At 33.4% G+C, this 19,485-nt stretch overlaps 1 protein-coding gene across 3 annotated transcripts in view; it reads left to right on the forward strand.

Annotated features, from left to right (window-relative positions):
- FSTL5 (follistatin like 5) overlaps positions 1-19,485 on the forward strand; it is a 673,395-nt gene that overhangs the window by 528,620 nt on the left and 125,290 nt on the right. For all 3 annotated transcript variants that reach the window (XM_021698885.1, XM_021698886.1, XM_021698887.1), the window contains exons 8-9: positions 4,905-5,066; positions 9,499-9,633. In XM_021698885.1, the coding sequence (XP_021554560.1) occupies positions 4,905-5,066; positions 9,499-9,633 (297 nt within the window). The remainder of the gene's footprint in view (positions 1-4,904; positions 5,067-9,498; positions 9,634-19,485) is intronic.

Raw genomic sequence — 19,485 nt, forward strand, 5'->3', positions numbered from 1 at the left:
TTGAGGTGAATTATTAATACCTCTCCAAATTACTATAAATGCACTGATAATTACTTGATCTTTACATTTTAAAATATAATTTTTCAAGGACCTCAAATATACCTTATATATAACTGCCAAACACCTAATCAGATTTTATATTTAGATTCCAAGTAGTCAAATTCCAGTAGTTATGTGTATGGGAACATTTATTTTATAATTGTTACCAGATAAGACAAAATGCGTTTTTTCCAGTGTTCATTTGGCTAATTTCAAAACCTGAACTCAATACTCACTCAACGTGTTAATGTATAAAACATAGCATATAAGAGATGGAGAGAGAAAGTCATCTACCACAATTTGCTACACTCAGAAGTTGCTCAATAAATATTTGTATATTATCCTAAAATTTAAAATAAACAGATCATGTTTTATGTGTTTCTTAAATTTTGTTCATGAATAAATTTCACATATTTACATCCTCTTATATCTCTTTTTTTAAGTGACAGAAACTTATTTGATTATAATTTATAGAATGATATTGAACAATATGTAATAATCTCAACTACATTATTAATATGTTTATATACATATAAGCACATAATATTATACTATTTAATATAGATATCATTTGACATTATTAGATAATATTATATCAAATAAACTGCTTCCTGAGTAATTTTGGTGAGACATTGAATATCATTAGGAAATTTTCAGTGTATATACACTTACTTTTAAATATTACCTTTGGCTTAAAATATTGGGAGCCTTATTTAAAGATTTTCATGATAGCACACACAGACTGGATTCTAAATCCAATGTGAAAACTCTTTGGTGGTCTTCATCAGTTTCTTTATTCATGCAACACTAACAGCAAGGAAAGACAAGTTCATAGAGTGCACTTTCTAACTAAAAATGACTGTAACAAATGGCTTGAAATGTTCTCTGGAGGATTATTGACTTTTTAATTCAAGCTGCCATCAATCCTCATTTATATTTCATAATATGTATCTCGGGAAAAATAACCTACTTTTAAATGTGTAGCTTGTCACTGAGGTTAAATAGTTGTTATGCCAATCACTTATCCTTCAATTATGTGTGAGTTAAGAGATATTTTTCAGACCATCACTTGATAGCAATATACTAAGCATATTATATGAGTATTGCTATTTTTTCAAACTACGATATATCTAGTTGGGTATAAAAGTTCAATATGGCAAAAATTATTATTCATTGTTTTCCTTTCAGTTCACATGCAAATGTGTCAATAAAGTAGAAACAAGTAGGAACACAGGGAGAAATTGAACATCTTATTTGAAAAGTTGTCCTTTGGGGAGTATCAGTGACAATATAGATGACCTATATAATATCTACATTTTTAAATATGAATGATGTAGAATCTATTGTTATCATTGAGTTAATTGATGTGCTTCATTTCAAACTAATTTTCAATATATTTAGGTCATCTCAATTTTTTGCTATTCCAAAGAATGTTGCACGAAACATTGGTCCTTGCTTTGGCTACAAGTTTTGTGTCAAGATACATTTTCTTCTCTTAAATGTTTATTGAGAGAGTAGTTTTCCATTTTGGCACTCTATGTAAGTCTTTTTAAAAAGCTCATCTCCTAACTCCTGAGTTGTTAAGAGATTAGAGATTAGGTCTGAGTATTTGAAAAAAATCTCTTTACTCCAGATCTTATGGTAATGTGGTTTTGCTGGAAGTATATTATCGTATCTCTTTAAAAAGTTATTTACTTGAACCTCCAATATAATAAAAAGGTACAAAAAATACTGTGTGCTTTTAGATATATACCAAAAGCCTAAATATGTGCTCTATGTTACCAAGAAAGTATGTGCAGAAATTTTATGAGGACTATTTTTGAAAACATATTTGACATTTTAAAAGGCACCATTTAAATAGTCATCAAGGCTAAAAGAAATCAGAGCGTGGTTTCACTCCCATTATTGTTGTGGATGTTTGTGTATAGCACGTTTGTTTTGAATTATATTTAGGAGAGGATGAAAGGATGCAGCAAAAATCTGGTGCCCAGAACTTTGGAAGTTTATTATTTTTCTCCTCCAGAAACTATTAAAAGCAATTCACAAAGTCAAGACCCAGCTTCGATTTGAAAGGATTACTGGGCATTTCTGAGTACCCCTTCCTTCCCTTTGTCTCCATGTTAGAGCTGATATGAGTCTAGTTTAAGATCTCTACTGTATAGCCAAAATGAAAGGGCCAGTAGGATGATAAGCGTATCTGTAGTCCTGATTGTGGCTTCAACTAGTCTCTTGGTTTGAATTACTTTTATAACTTCAGTAAATCTAGAAGGCTGACGTTTATTTGTTAGTCAATTTAATTTGTATATACAATGGCTACTCTAGTCGCTAGAAAGAACAGTGGTGAAATTAACTTTGGGCTAGAGTTGAGAGCCTAAAGAGAGTCTCAGTCTGGTCGTTGACCTTGCATCTTTGACAGGCATTCCATTGGGCGAAAATAAAAGAAATCACGCAGTTCAAAGTATATTAGTTAACCAAAGAGCAAGATGGTCCAGGTGAACATTTCTGTCCATTGTCTTTTGCTAAGATAGCTCCAGCAGAAAATTCTTGCCCTGAGAGCCAGGGTGTTTCTCCTTATTTACCAAGTCATATCCTTACTAAGGCAAATGCAGGGTACATATGTTCTCATGGTCATTCTAAATAACAAATGCTAAAATGTGAGCGTGAATAAAAGATATGTAGTACGGCTGTAATATGCATTTTGAGGAACGCTTCATGCTCTACAATACTTTTATCACTCAACCATGCAAAGGGATATAATGATCAAATAAGACGAAACCTCTTCTACCAAGAAACTTAACTATATATACTAGCAAACAATAAATTATCCTAAAACTTAGTGGCTTAAAACAACAAACATTTATTACCTTATGAGACAATAACAGGACAATAGAGATATGAGATAGTAAGTAGAGAAATGAGACAACTAAAGAACTCGAGAACAGCTTAGCCAGGTGGTCCCAGTATTAGATATTTTCTGAGGTTGCAGTTTCCTTGGAAAATGTATATTTAGGTACTTTGCCCATGTTTTAATTGCTTTTTTCTATTAAAGTGTATGAGTTCATTGTATATTTTAGATATTAACCATTTATCAGATAATTTGGTTTACAAAGAGTTTCTCCCATTCTGTAGGTTTCCTTTTCATTATGTTGACAGTTTCCTTTGCTATGCAAAAGGAGTGGTTTGCCTTTTGTTGCTGGGTTATAATAGCTCATTATATATTCTGGATACTAGTATGTTATCAGATATAATTTGCAAATATTGTTTTATTCTGTGAGTTGTATTTACACTTTGTTGGTAGTGTCCTTTGATGCACCTCAAATTTTAATTTTAATGAGGTTCAATTTATTGATTTTTCTTTTGTTGCTTGTGTTTTGGGGTCACATTTAAGAAACCATGGTAAAATACAAGGTCAGGAAGATTTACCCCTGTTTTCTTCTAAGTGCTTTATTATTTTAGCTCCTACATTTAGGTCTTTTATTAATTTTGAGCTAATTTTTATATATATTTTGTGAGGTAGGGGTTCAAGTTCATTTGTTTGCATATGGATATCCAGTTGTTTCAGCATCAGTTCTTGAAAAGACTATTTCTTGGCATCTATGTTGAAAATCAATTAACCAAAGATTAATAGTTTTATTTCTGCATTGCCAACTTTATTTCATAGGCTTAAATTTTTTTCTTATGCCAGTATCACATTGTTTTGGTTACTATATATGTGTGTGTGTGTGTGTATATTATATGCATATATATTTGTATATATACTATACACATACTTTGTAGTATATTTGGAAATTGAGAGGTATGAAACCTCCAGTGTTATTCTTTTTCAATGTTGTTTTATCTATTTGGGGGTCCCTTGTGATTCTAGATAAATCCGAGGATTAGCTCTTCCATTTCTGCAAAAAGAAAAAAAATGCAGCTGGAATTTTGATAGGGATTACATTGTATCTATAGATCAATTTTTTTGGAGAATGGTCATCTTACTGATAATTCTTACCAATTCTTACTATCCTACTAATTAATTATTTCAATTCATAAACACATGACTTTTCATGGAGTTAGTTTTTCTTTAAATTCTTTCAAGTCATTTTGCAGTGTTCAGTGTGAAAATCTTTCACCTCCTTGGTGAAATTTATTTCTAAATATTTTATTTTTTGGATGCTTCTGTAAATGTAATTGTTATCCTGATTTTTTAAACATGCTGTGGTAAGGAAAAGATTTTCATTCTTTCTCATTTTTATATTCATTTACTCATTTATATAACTGAATTCTTTAAGTCTTATTTAATTCCTTATTTTCTTTATAATTGCTAATTATTTTAATGCTCAAATTTTCTCATATTTGGCAAATAAGAGTCCCTTTAAGTTAGCTTTTGTATTTTTTTTTTTTTTGATGTTTCTATCATCCTTTGAAAACTTCTTTTAGGGCGCCTGGGTGGCTCAGTTGGTTAAGCGACTGCCTTCGGCTCAGGTCATGATCCTGGAGTCCCAGGATCGAGTCCTGCATCGGGCTCCCTGCTCAGCGGGGGGTCTGCTTCTCCCTCTCACCCTCTTCCCTCTTGTGCTGTCTCTCATTCTCTCTCTCAAATAAATAAATAAAATCTTTAAAAAAAAAAAAGAGAGAAAACTTATTTTATTACCAAAACGGGATATCCCAGACTCAGCTTGTATCTTTCCTGGCATAGTCTCAGAATAACTTTTATGTAGGGAAAACTGGCACATTTTTGCAGATGATGGTATTTGGAAACTAAGATCTATAGAAATATGTATCATTAAATTATATAATTGGCAATTTTCTCACATTGCAATTTTTGGAAAATCAAAGAATATGGCTTACTAATTCAATTTTTTCCCCATTTCTTCTTGTAGTCCCTCCAGTAATCCGGGTGTATCCAGAGAGTCAGGCTCGAGAACCTGGGGTAACCGCAAGTCTCAGGTGCCATGCAGAGGGGATACCAAACCCTCAGCTTGGCTGGCTCAAGAATGGAATTGATATTACACCAAAGCTGTCCAAACAACTCACACTTCAAGGTGCATTTTATTTGCATTTTTTCCTCTTAAATGACCATGTAGAAACTTTATACTAAAATTTATAACAAAGTTTACATGATTTAAAAAAAAAAAAAAACTAGCTGATGGCAACAAAATGTCATGCATATGAAAAAAAAATACTTGTTCTTAAGACATTATATTTGAAATAGAGTCCATTAGTATTTTTAGTTTTTTAAATAACAGTCTTATCATAATTAATTATATCATTATTTTGGCAATAAGTAAAATATTATATTATGTATCTTTTAAATGCTTGTCCTATGAATTATAACAGATTTGCTGAACAGAATAGGTGGATTTCTTCATAGAATACATTCTGAAGGGGTCATTTAAATGTTTAAATCATACTTCATAGTGAGTGTCAATAGGATAGAAATTCCTTAGTGAATATTTTGTAGCATAGCTTGCAAATGAAGAGAGAAGAAAAGATGTTACTAAATATGTTTCACACTTACATTGTTTAAAAGGTATGAATGTTATTACTGAATTTCAATATATAAAATATTCTAAGTTTTAACAGTCTAATATGTAAATACAATTAATTATTATACAGATTATAATAATAATGAATATGTGGTAAGTAGAAAACAAAAAAAATTTGTAATGTCAAATAATCTAAATAATGCAAAAGCAGTTGCATATATGTTGATTATACTAGTAATTTTAAAAATGTATAAATCTTATTTCCACTGTCAAGAGTAGAACATGACAAGTTGTTCTACTGGAGTATCTGTTGCATGACATTATATTCTTTATTGTATGCTTTAAATTCCTTCAATTCATGCTAGAAGCGAATGCATTTCCATTTTTGCATTATTTGTATAAGCATAGACTTCACTTCTTGTTCCACTTTAACAGTGAATGTTCCAATATATGTTTTTAAATAAATCTTTTGACATATTTACTAACTTATTTTTGCAAGTAAAAAATGTCATATGAAAGTAATTGTGACATTTACAACCTAGATCCTACAAATCTCTGTATTAATAGAAGTAAACCCCCAAAATTTACATGTTTACATATACTGATTACATCTTTAGTGCCTATAATCATAGAAAAGGATTGATCTGATTAACAGAAATTAAAGTGAAGAAAGTTCTAATTAGTTTCTGATTTTGTCATCTCTTACCCATTTAATATAAGTAAACCATATTAGATGAGCATATTATATCTTTGCTTATAGGAATATACAGAAAGGCACATTTGGGGGGTTGGTTACACTCCAGATTCAATAGTGAAAGAGTGGGGGCCTTTGTAAGGTAGCTATTATCATTTTTTAAAAGTGAGAAAAAAGCTGCAGTTTTGAGAGAATGTGACAAATGAAAAGTGAGTAGGAAGCAGGACCTAAGAGATAAATCTGGGTGCATAAGCGTGTTAAATTCCATGTGATGACATGTTACCAAATACTATAGTTATTTCATTATCCATTTACTCAACAAATGCTTAGTTAGCATTTACATGTGCAGTCCAAGTCTAGGCACAGACTGAATACATCAATGGATGGGATGATATGTTAATGAGAGGTAGTAAAATCCTAGAAGAGCAAAAATGTTTAATTGGAAGGCAAGTCAAGGTAAATAACACAAGGAGACTAAAAATCAGCAACAAACAAGAGAACAAGGTGATCCTACAGAAGAAAAGAAAACAAAGTATGGGAAAGAGTTCAACAATGCCAAATGCATAGAAAGGTCAAGGAAAGTCACTGAAATGTATTCATGGGTCAGGTGATTAGTTTGGCCTTTTGACATTTAGAAAAAACAGTATTTATAGCCATCAGTCTTCAGTGGTTTTAGAAATGAGAAGGAGGTAAGAAAGTATAAAAATCTCTCCAGATTTTGAAAGGAGGACAAAAGAAAAGGTAGTTGCTGTTGATGGAAAGGATTAGGACTAATGAAGATATTTTTTTCTTCTTAGACAATACATCAATTTGAAGAAATACTAGAAAAGAAAAAGATGTGCAGATAATGGAGGTGGGGAAGGATGACCAAATAATTGTAGAAATCAGAAAGAAAAGGGATTTTCCTTGGAAAGAAACAGAGAGTTTCCTTTGAGAAGTAAATAAATGTGAAGATGTAGATGGATATAGGAAGTTGGCTTTCCTTGTTTTCCCAGCTTTGATTGAAATATAATTGACAGAGTATTGTGTAAGTTTAAGGTATAAAATGTGATGATTTAATAAGCATATATACTGCAAAATGATTTGGGTTTATTTGCTAATTACATGTATGTACTTCATGACTTAAAAACAAGGTCGCTTGCTTGGGGTGAGAAGTTAGGATGGGAAACATCAAACAGAGTAAAGATTTGAACTAAAAATGGAGCAGGAAATGAAAGGCATGTATCTTAAAGATCAAGTGAAGTGAATACCAAGTAGCACTGAACATCCTGCAAACTGAAAACTCTGAATTTGAAAATTCGTAAATTTGCTTATGCAGTCATCTCTTAATGTACTCAAAAAGCTAGATGCAGAGACACTAAGTGCAGAGATATGTCAGCTTATTCTAGTTTTGGCAGTTAGTAAGACATTTGTGTCAGAATGATAAATGAACGAGGGAATTGCTAGTTCTGGCATTGGAGTTGAACACATCTAGAAATGGTAGATTATGTAGAGAAGGAGGAAGACAGAGCATAAAGGTTAGGAGAACATATAACAATATTGAGAAGAAAACATTTGAAGAAGGAATAAATTGACTTTGATATTTCAAAAAAATCTAGAGAATTTAGGTTAAGTGTGTGGGTCTTGAGAGAAAGAATGTTCTTTGGAGAGAGCCATGTTTCATGCAAAACAAGGAGCTGATGCAGGCTTAAATACATCGTTCACTCCTTATCTTTTAGAGCAGGGGTCTGCAAACTAAGACCCACAGGCCAAACCTGGGAAGCTGCCTATTTGATAAATAAAGCCATGTGGGGGGCTTTGTTTTTGTTTTTAGAACACAGCCACACTCACGTTTTAGAATATTGCTCGTGCTGCTTTCATGCTGCTATGACAGAGGTGAGTAGCTGTCACAGATACTGTATGGCCCCCAAAGCATAAAATGTTTACCCAGCATTTAACAGGAAAACAAAACCACCCCCCCCCCCCCGAAAATGGCCAACCTCCGTTTTGGAGTAGTGATTTTCAACAATGGATGGGGGGAATGGAGATATGCATTACCATCTGTAAAGTGAGAAAAAGGTTCAGGTTATCCAATTGGTTATTCCTCCCCAAACACTCACCGCTTTTCCAGATCCCATTCACATCCCTGGAGAGCCACTGGCATTCCCATGCTCTTTTTCCCATTAGTTTTCTATCTTCTTTCCCCAAACAGGGGTATGGATTATTTTGTCCCTTATCTGTCTTAAATAGTCATATTACTTTCTGTCGCACATGGCGCATAGTGTTCTTGTGATTGGATAATATGGAACAAACACACACAGAATTGCTTAAAGAAAGAATGAAAATGAAGTAAAAGAGAAAAAAAGGAAACCTAAACAAATGAGCGCAACAAACACTGAATTTTAGAGTCTGATAGGTGTCCAGCCCTTATCTTTTGAATTGATGATTTCCATAAGATCATTTTATGAGTCTCTGATTCTGCTTCTGATAATTATGTATTATTTAGGACAATTAAGAAATAATACATATAAAAGCACACTGTATATTTCCAACATATAGTTGGTGGTTAATTATACCCTGGTATCCACATTGCGGAAAGCAACTAGTTATTCAGGGTTTAGCTTAAGAAATTATTTTACCAAGATTTAAAAGTTGAGCTAATTATTCCCTCAATCCTTTGGTTATTATACATTAACTTATTAATTTCCATATTATAATATTATTTATGTAAATTTCTGGCAAAAGATAAATCTTGCAGACAAATCATGTGTTATTATCTTTCTGTTTTCCTTACCTAATAATTTCCTTACCTTCTAATTCCAGATATAATACTGGTTCAATAATGTACCTGATAAGTGGCAATCGTACTACACTCGCGTGATGTAGCTCACTGAATTTCTTTATGAAAAGTCTTTTTAGCATATTCTCCTATATATAAACCATATTGCTATTATTTTCAAATTCTGTAAAGCTTAGGGCAAAGTGGATTCTGAATACTAAAAATAAATATACAAATGGAATTAGAGTTATCAATATGAAATACTTAATGAAATGTGGGAAATAGGAAATAAAGATAAAATACGAAGCGTGTGCATTTGACATAGAGTTTTGGGCTCTCTGTAATAGAATGACAACACAGTTTATGAAACACTTGAATGCTTTTGGAATAATTTGGCATGCCTCCAAAGCATGGAAGTAGAAAGGAAAATAGTTTAATTAGGACAAGCTAAGAGAACTGCTTGACTGTGTAATCGGAAAGCACTGTACCAAAACTGAAATCGTAGTTTACAAGTTGCATTTGCCTTCTGTTTTCAGCAAATGGCAGTGAGGTTCATATAAGCAATGTGCGCTATGAAGATACAGGAGCATACACTTGTATGGCAAAGAATGAAGCAGGAGTGGATGAAGACATCTCTTCTCTTTTTGTGGAAGATTCTGCTAGAAAGACCCGTATGTATTGAACACTTACATGCACAGTGCACACACGTGCACACATTGTACTCGACTTTACAATTAGGCTTTTTTTCAAAAAGCAAAAGCACCAGAAAACTCTGCAAAATGAACAATGTGTTTAAAAACAAAAACAAAAAACAGTTTCATGCATAGGAAAGCTAAGAATCTTAAAGTATTAAAATCAGATTTAAGAATTAAACAACCTTGTGAAATTTTTAATACAACACTAGAATGATTTTGTTTCCTTTGCAAGTGTGCCTACTATGTTTCAGGTCCTGTCTTCCCATTCACCCGTACAGGAATTTAAATTCCCTGCAAAATCCCTTTTCCAAATGACATGGGGATTTCAAGATCCCAAGATACAGCAAAGAGACATCCTATAGGTGTAATAAATTAGTATCTTTCTTTTTCTGTCAGTTGCTTTGCAGTTGGTGGCCCACGAGCCATACCGCAGGGCTTCTCTGCAGTAGGCACTGGTTACTGCCACCGTAAGACCCTCACTGCCCTGGCTCCAACATCAATCCCTGGTCAGTTTCCTCCATTCAGGGCTAGAAATCCTTTGCCATTGCTGTACGTGCATGTTACCTGGTTGTATCATGAAGTAATAAGAAAAAAATATATACCATTCTTTTTTAAAAAAAATATTACTTAGTGAAAGAGATATGGATAGGGTAAGGATGCTACAGATGGATTTTTAGTTACAGCTGAATTGCTTGGAACTCAAAGTCTTCTTATAGCCTGTGTCAAATGAGCTCTCCATGGGAAATCCCACAGTCACTTTCTTCTCCCAGTCTGTATATGCCACAGTATGGTTGTTTTAGGATTGGGTCTGGATGTACTTGGAATGACTATTGTCCTTGTTCTTCAGTCTGATTTGTTATATCCATTTACAAGTCTTATTAATCTAATTTGTTGAAGAGCCCTGATATTTGGAGGGCTCTCTAGTTTGGCATGCTTTTCTCTGAACCAAGTTTTTGAACAACGTTAAAGCATTGTCTTGGAATCTTATTTCTCTTTAAATCAGTGAGTACATGTGGATATTAGTGGAGCCAATGGGAAAGAAGGACCTTATCTAAGTCCTGACTACCAGTGTATCTTTGTCTATATTTGGTCTGGCTAGGACAATGATCATTACAAGCAAATATTTAAAAAGAAAATTCTTAAGGTAGAAAAACAGAAAAGAAAGATGGATTTAATGATCTGGATAAGGTCCACCATAATTTGTCTACTCCTTTTATATATTTCTGCTAAATACCAATATGCAATTCACTTTCTGTTAAAAAATAATTTTAGGTGACAAGTAATTGGATACTTTGGTTTTCTTTGTCCTTTATGATGACATTTGTGACAAAGATTTTAATTTCAACTCTCTATTCTGATTTTCTTTTAATGTTGGTAAAGTACTTTTCATTTCCCCAGTTACAGCATTAAAACATCTAGCCAGAGTTCCTTTAATGAGTGAATCACTTACTATTTACCAGCATGTAAATTTAAGGACAATTTTAGAGGAAGATTTAATATAATTTTATTCATAAATTTAGTCATTGAACGTGTTTAATTATAAACAGTTTCTGAGATCATGTTTTTATTTTATTTTACTTATTACTTTAAGCACTTAGGTCAAAATAATACATTTTTAATAATTTTTAAGATTTATGTTAACATGCTATTATAATCAGAAATAACATTTTTTTAATAAGTTTTAGCAAAGCAGGCCTTCTTACATCTATATTTATAGAACTTTCAAAGTCATCTTATAAGAAATAATACAAGTGAAAGATTTGGAGTGTTTTGTTCCTAAGTCTGGGTATAAATTATTTATAGATGTTCCTTATGTATTTAAATTATGTAACATTTTCAAGGATAAAAGGAGAAAACTAGGGGGTGCCTGGGTGGCTCAGTCAATTAAGGATCTGCCTTCAGCTCAGGTCATGATCCCAGGGTCCTGGGATCGAGCCCCACATTGGGGCTCCCTGCTCAGCGGGAGTCTGTTTCTCCTTCTCCCTCTTCTTTCCCCCCTTCTCATTCTCTCTCTCTCTCAAATAAATAAAATCTTTAAAAAAAAGAGAGGAAACTAACAGATTTCATTTTTTAACTTAATTAATTCATTTATTTTGGTAAGAGCACAGCATAAATTCTACCCTCTTAAGTTTTTTTTTTTTTTAAAGATTTTATTTATTTATTTGACAGAGAGAGAGACAGCGAGAGAGGGAACACAAGCAGGGAGAGGGGGAGAGGGAGAAGCAGACTCCCCGCAGAGCAGGGAGCCCGATGAGGGGCTCGATCCCAGGACCCTGGGATCATGACCTGAGCCGAAGGCAGACACTTAACGACTGAGCCACCCAGGCGCCCCTACCCTCTTAAGTTTTTAAGTGCATGACATTTTATTGTTAACTATAGGCACTAGGTTGTATAATAGATCTCCAGAACTTATTCATTTTGTATAACTGTAACTTTATACCCTTTGAACAACTCTTCATTTTTCCCTCCTCCACATAACCTCACAACCACCCTTGTATTTTGTTTCTATGATTTTGACTCTTTTAGATAACTCATATAAATGCAACTTTATAGTCTTTGTGTTTCTGTGACTGGCTTGCTTCAATTAGCATAATGTCTTTCAGGTCCGTTTATGTTGTCACAAATGGTAGGATTTCCTTCCTTTTAAGGTGAAATAATATTCCACTGTATGTATACACAATGTTTTCTTTACCCATTCATTTGTCAATAGATATTTGAATTACTTCCATATGTTGGCTATTGTGAATGATGCTGCAGTGAATGTCTGAGTGCAGATATCTGTGATCATGATTTCAGTTCTTTTGGATATATTCCCAGAAATTGGGTTACTGGATCGTATGATGGTTCCATTTTTATTTTCTGAGGAGCCTCTATGTTTTTCACAGTGACTGCACCATTTTTCATCAATGCCAACAGGGCACAAAGTTCCAATTATTCCACATCCTGCCAATGCTTTTATCTTTTGTTATAATAATAACCATCCCGACAGGTGTGAGATAATATCTCTTTGCAGGTTTGATTTGCATTTCTGATGCTTAGTGATGAGGAACACTTTTCATATACCTACTGGCCATTTGTATATCTTCTTTTGGGGAAATGTCTATTCAAGTCCTTTGCCCATTTTTTTTTTTTTTTAAATTAGGTTGTTCTTTTTTTAATTTAGTTATTGAAGTTCCTTGTATATATTTGAAATTAAACACTTATCAGACATATGAGTTGAAAATATTTTCTCACATTCCATAGGTTGACTTTACACTCTCTTGGTTGTGCCTTTTCCTGTGCAGAAAATTTTTAGTTTGATATAGTCCAACTTGTCTATTTTTGCTTTTGTTCCCTGTGCTTTTGATAAAATTATAGGCCAATATCCCTGGTGAACATGGATACAGAACTCCTCAACAAAATATTAACAAACTGACTGTCATAGCACACTAACGAGATCATACACCACGATCATGTGGGATTCATCCCTGGAATACAAGAATGGTTCAAACTGTGCAGATCAATAAATGTGATTTGCACATTAAAAAAAAGAATGAGAGTAAAAACCTCTTGATTATCCAATAGATGAAGAAAAATATTTGACACACTCTTTCATGATAAAAATGCTCCACAAACTACACATGGAAAGAATGTACCTCAACATAATAAAGGTCATATATAAGAAGCCCATCATACTCAATGGTAAAAAATGGAAATCTTTTCTTCCCAGATCAGGAACAAGACACAGATGCCCAGTCTCACCATTTCAATTCAACATATCCCTGAAAGCCCTAGCCATAACAATTAGGCAAGAAAAAGTAAAAATAAAAAAAAAAGCATTCAAATCAGAAAGGAAGAAGTAAAATAGTCTGTTTGCAGATGACATGAATGTATAAATAAAAAGACCTACAAAGTCTCCACAAACAAACTGTTAGAGCTAATAAACATATTCAGTAAAGTTTCAGTGTACAAAATCAACATACAAAAATCTGTTGTGTTTCTATAAATTAGAATGAGATAACTGAAAGGCAATTAAGAAAGCAATCCCACTTAGAATAGCATCAAACAGAATAAAGTACTTGGGAATAAACTTCACCAAGGAGGTGAAAGACTTGTACACTGAAAACTCTTATACATTAATGAAAGAAATTAAAGATACAAATAAATGGAAAGACATTTCATGCTCATGGTTTAGAAGAACAAATATTGTTAAAAATGCTCATACTATCCAAAGCAATCTATGATTCAATGTTATTTCCATCAAAAACACAATGAAAATAGAATTTTTTTGGATTTTTTTGGAAATTTCTATTTCTATGGAAATAGTAAAAAAGACCTAGAATTCATATAGAACAATAAAATATCCAGGATAGTCAAAGTGGTCTTGAGAAAGAACAAATCTTAAAGCATCATACTTCTTGATTTCAAATAATATATATAAAGCTATAGTAAATAAAACAATATGGTACTTGTATAAAGACAGATAGATAGACAAATTGAATAGAACAGAGAGCCCAGATATAAGTCCATGAATGTACAGTTAACTGATCTTCAACAAGAGCATCAGAATATACATTGAAGAAAGGACAGTCTTTTCAAAAAATGGTTCTGGGAAACTGAATATCCACATGTAAAAGGATGAAACTGGACCCTGATCTTACACCACACATAAAAATCAACTCAATATGGATTAAAGACTTAAACATAAGGCCTGAAAATATAAAACTCTTATATGAAAACAAACAGCAATGTTTCATGACATTGATCTTGGCAATGAAATTAATGGATTTTAGCTGTAACCCCAAAGTCTCAAGCATTACTAATTCATGTTTATATTCTACTCTTTTAAAGGCATGCAAATCCAGATTCTTTGGCATAACAAATTTACCTCTCATTTAAATAAACACCTTTAATTTTTGTTAAGTCTGTTTTCATAAACTTGCTACACTGGTTATTGAGAACATATCATATATATGTATATGTGTGTATATATATATATATATATATATAGTTGTTGATATGAACACATCCATTCTTAGAATTGTATGCTCATAATTAAAATCTGAATAATACTAAATGAGTAAACTTAGCAGAGTATTAGGAGCTACAGAAAAGAAGAAATTGAAATGTAAGAATGTCTATGCGGTAGCAGACAGTTTTCCTTGGTGGGTTTCCTAGTACTTAATAAACTGTCAGAATCCTGTACAACAGAAACAAAATCAAAATCAAGTCGAGATCACATTAAAGAAAGCTATGGCCTTATGTAGCCTACCTCTTAAGGATTGCTCTGGGTTCTCTTCTAGTAATTCCATGGACAAAGACCAATATTGGTTATACAATGTGCATTTGGATAGATAGATATTTTTAAAAATAGTCAAAGGAAACAGTCACAGAGCCATCAGTAATGACTTTACTCTTCTTATTTGCACCTATTAAAAAATTACTGACTTGTCTGCATTCACCAAAAATAAATTCACAGGTCATTTTTCCTTTCAGTAGTGATGGGATACAACATGTATCCAAAAAAGCAGATTGCTGTAGTAGAAGAGTATGAACTTTGCCATTAGACATGAGTTAGAGTCATTGTTCTACCACATAATAGTTCTATGATTTGGAGCTATTACATAACCTCTCTGAGCTTTAATTTCTTTACCTGTAATGATCTGGAATAAATATTAACTCAGTAAGGGATTTCTGTGTAGATATTATAAAGCACTCTCCATAGTTCTAGACGTAAAGTAGCTCTTCCTCTAATTTATGCTTATTTTCTGAAAATAATTATTTTTTAAAACTCTGGAGAATCTATTAATTGTTAGAAATTAGAGTTTCTAAAATGAATGATAGAGACAGAGATCGATACAGATATTGAGATAAATGTAGAGATAAGAGGGAGAGAGAGAGAGAGAGATGAGTATATATGGACATCTATATAATTACATATACAAATATAAAAATCACTATTTCATTTTACATTAAAACAACTTGACCCAAGAAGATTAGAGATACATTTTTTTTTCCTTTAATGTAGCTATTAAGATATTTTAAATAAGGATGTGAGGGTGATCTGGCTGCGACATCTGTCACCCCATTGATCGCCAGGGTTGATTCGGCTGATCTGGCTGGCTAGGCGGGTGTCCCTTCCTCCCTCACCACTCCATGTGTGTCCCTCCCGAAGCTGCACGCTCGGTCGAAGAGGACGACCTTCCCCGATAGAGGAGGACCGTTCTTCAGTCAAGGGTATACGAGTAGCTGCGCTCCCCTGCTAGAACCTCCAAACAAGCTCTCAAGATATTTTAAATAATATCTTGTCACCAGAGTCCACTTTTGTCACAGAATGAAAGCAAAAGCTACACTTTATTTCCCTTTACATTAGTCAATTTATATTCCTATTACATTTTTTAAAATTCTTCTGTAATGTGCTCTTCTTCTGTTTTCTTTTTTGAAAGGTGCAGAGAAGAGAGGTATTGAATTCCATATAGACAACAATAAACATGGGGAAAGACAACTTTTGGACTAAATGACACAACACAGTCTTACTTTGTTTAGCTACAGCTTCAGAGCAATCATCCGTTATTTTCTACATAATAGAGCAGTCATAGTAGTATCAATCACATTTTTTTCCTTATACTACATTTCCCAGCAGGATGATACCGTTGAGTGAACAATTCATGCAAAGCCTCATATGGCTAAGGAGTTTACGTTTTGCTTGTAACCTAATCTTTGAATTGGAAAACCTTGAGTTACAGTGCCCAACTTTGTCAACAAACCTCACTGGAAGTTTTCTCATGTGACAAATTGAACTACAAGAAAGTGCTTCAACGTAATCTCATCTACAGGGACATTAGGAATAGGGTTTGATAACTAAGGTTTAATGGGGTGATATACAGGGAGGATTTAAATGTAAAGAAGAGTGGAAATGGGCCATTGGGGATTGTAACAGGGAGTAGGAGATGATATGAAATATATGAGAGGGTTTTAGGCAGAGGCAAATGTTATTCATTTGAAAACGGCTTGCAAGTGCATAAGCACTTAATACATTTCCATTCCCAAGGGGAGTTCAATTCCCAGATGATAATAATTCATCTTCAGGATTAAGGTAAATGGAAAGCAGTGTGAATGTAGGCTGTTATTGAAAGCTTTTAAGCTACTGGCTGCATTAAGCACTGAGCACAGATTATAGCACACCTTGCTGGGATTTTAGTAAAGAATATGATTAATCTAGCTTCTTGTAAATATTGGAATAGAATGTCTGAATATATTATAATAGAATATACAACTTTACTTTTTATCATTGTCACTGTCAGCATTATATTTGGAAATATCGGGCCATTACAACCATCCTTATTTTAGAATTAACTTCAATAAATTAATATTGGTTGACAATTATGAAATTAATTATGATTCTCTAAAACAATATTTTAAATTGTTAAGCCTACAACAAGATTATTTGAATGAACAAGTTATATAAATATATAAAGCTAATGTAAGTTAATAATATTACAAAAATACAATGACTGTAATTAACAGTACATGGACGTTAGAAATATGATAAAATGTAGCCATTTGTACCCAAATATTTCAAAAGATCTGTAAATGCTTAAGAAGCACTTGCCTATTTTGGAAGTAGAGGAAAGGGACTTTGAGAACTTTTCGGAGGTTCTAGCAGGGGAGGGCAGCTACTCCTATACCCTTGACTGAAGAATAGTCCTCCTCTATTAATAAGGCCATCCTTGTCCACTGAGTGTGCAGCTTAGGCAGGACATGCATGTAGCAGAGAGGGAGGAAAGGGCCGGGTGCCTAGCCAGTCAGATCAGCTGAATCAACCCCGGTGATCAATGGGACAACAGATGTCACAGACAGATTGCCTACACCTGAAACTAAGAGTACACTGTACGTTAATTATGTAGAATTTAAATAAAAACTTGTTAAAAAAAAGATAAGAAACTGAAAACAAGTAGAGGAAAGGATCTTAAAATAGATTAAAACATGGTCTTTTTACATATAAACAGTTTGAGTATGGTATTGCACACTTTGAAAATAGAGCATATTCTGATAATATAGAAAAATTAATTAACTCTCTAATCTTCATTTACTTCCTATTTTTATTACTTTATTATGATTATTTTTTTTTAATTTTAAGTGGACTCCATACCCAACATAGGACTTGAACTCAAGACCCTGAGATTGAGAGTCCATGCTCTACTGACTGAGCCAGCCGGGAGCCCCTTTACTTCCTATTTTTAAAGAACGGAAAATACCTATTTCAAAAGGGCAGTTGTATAGATTTTGTTTTGTTTTGTTTTAAATAGTTATTTATTTGAGAAAAAGAGTGTGCATGTGAGTGGGGGAGGGGCAAAAGGAGAGGGAGAGAGAGAATCCTCAAGCGGACTCCCAGCTGAGCACAGAGCCGATGTGGACTAGTGCCCAGGAACCTGAGATCATGACCTAAACCGAAATCAAGAGTTGGCTTAACCGACTGAGCCACCCAGGCACCCCGGGGCAGTTGTATAGATTTAATGAGATCATTTAAGCAGAATCTTATTAATGTTTATAGAGGCTAGAAAGATAATATAAATAGATGAGCATAGTCTGTAAAAGGTACAGGTGAAGGCAAATGCAGTGGTCATCAATTAATTATAATTTCTGCACTCAACCAATATGAGATAGGCAGAATAATTAGGAGTAAGAAAAGTCCATAGTTAAAGATAAGGTGTGCATATGATAACCAGGGTGAAATTTAATCCTGATTGTTATAAGCTAAGTGCTTGAATTAAAAAGAATCAAATAAAAACAAATATTTCAGGAAAAATGAAATAAATCAATAAATGAAAACAATGTCATTTTTTAATTTAACATTCACTGAATATTATTCAATACAGAAGCTACACTGAATACATTTAAAGCAGAGTGAACAATTCATATTTCTTTTGAAAAGTCTCCCAACCTATTTATTTAATATTGTCACAGACCGGGCGCCTGGGTGGCTCAGTCGTTAAGCATCTGCCTTCGGCTCAGGTCATGATCCCAGAGTCCTGGGATCGAGCCCTGCGTCGGGGTCCCTGCTCCACGGGAAGCCTGCTTCTCCCTCTCCCACTCCCCCTGCTTGTGTTCCCTCTCTCGCTGTCTCTCTCTCTGTCAAATAAATAAATAAAATCTTAAAAAAAAATGTTGTCACAGACCTTTATATATCAGTAAGCTTAGTGTGAAATAAAATGCACTTAGGATAATCGGACTCATGTCAAGGTTGACTGTGCTTGATAAGCATTTATTATTTTATGAGCTTTTATTATTTATCATAAATTCTAATATTCATGGTCTCAATTTGGCCAATGACATTGTCACATCCTGTAGAGTAACTGTTCCATAAATCTTTTCATCTGTTGACCCAGAATACACTGAAATTATCTGCCTCGTGATTTCCATATCTGAAGGCTGTATTTTTAAAATAACACCATTTTCAATGTCATTAAATAGATCTGTCTAACACATTGCCATTTTTGCACAATAGTAGAGACTTGTTATCTAACAAGATGCTATGTGATCTGAATGTCATCAGATTGACAGGTTTACAACAATCCTAAGCAATCAGGCATCTCTTTTGCCTACAAAACAAGACTCAAAGCTTTCTTAGTTTGATTTATTGCACGCATTTTGTCTGCAAGGCATTATATACCTTTACTGGAATATTCTCATCTCATCTCATATTACACAATGCCAATTTGCCTAATTTATTTGATGATAAATTAGGCACACAATGATGACACCTTATTCATATTATTTCAGGCATGCAGACTAAATAAGCTTCTATACAGTGACAGTGCTGAGTATAAAATCTCGATGACACTCTTA

The sequence above is a fragment of the Neomonachus schauinslandi genome, chromosome 2 (assembly GCF_002201575.2).
Source record: "Neomonachus schauinslandi chromosome 2, ASM220157v2, whole genome shotgun sequence".
NCBI lineage: Eukaryota > Metazoa > Chordata > Mammalia > Carnivora > Phocidae > Neomonachus > Neomonachus schauinslandi.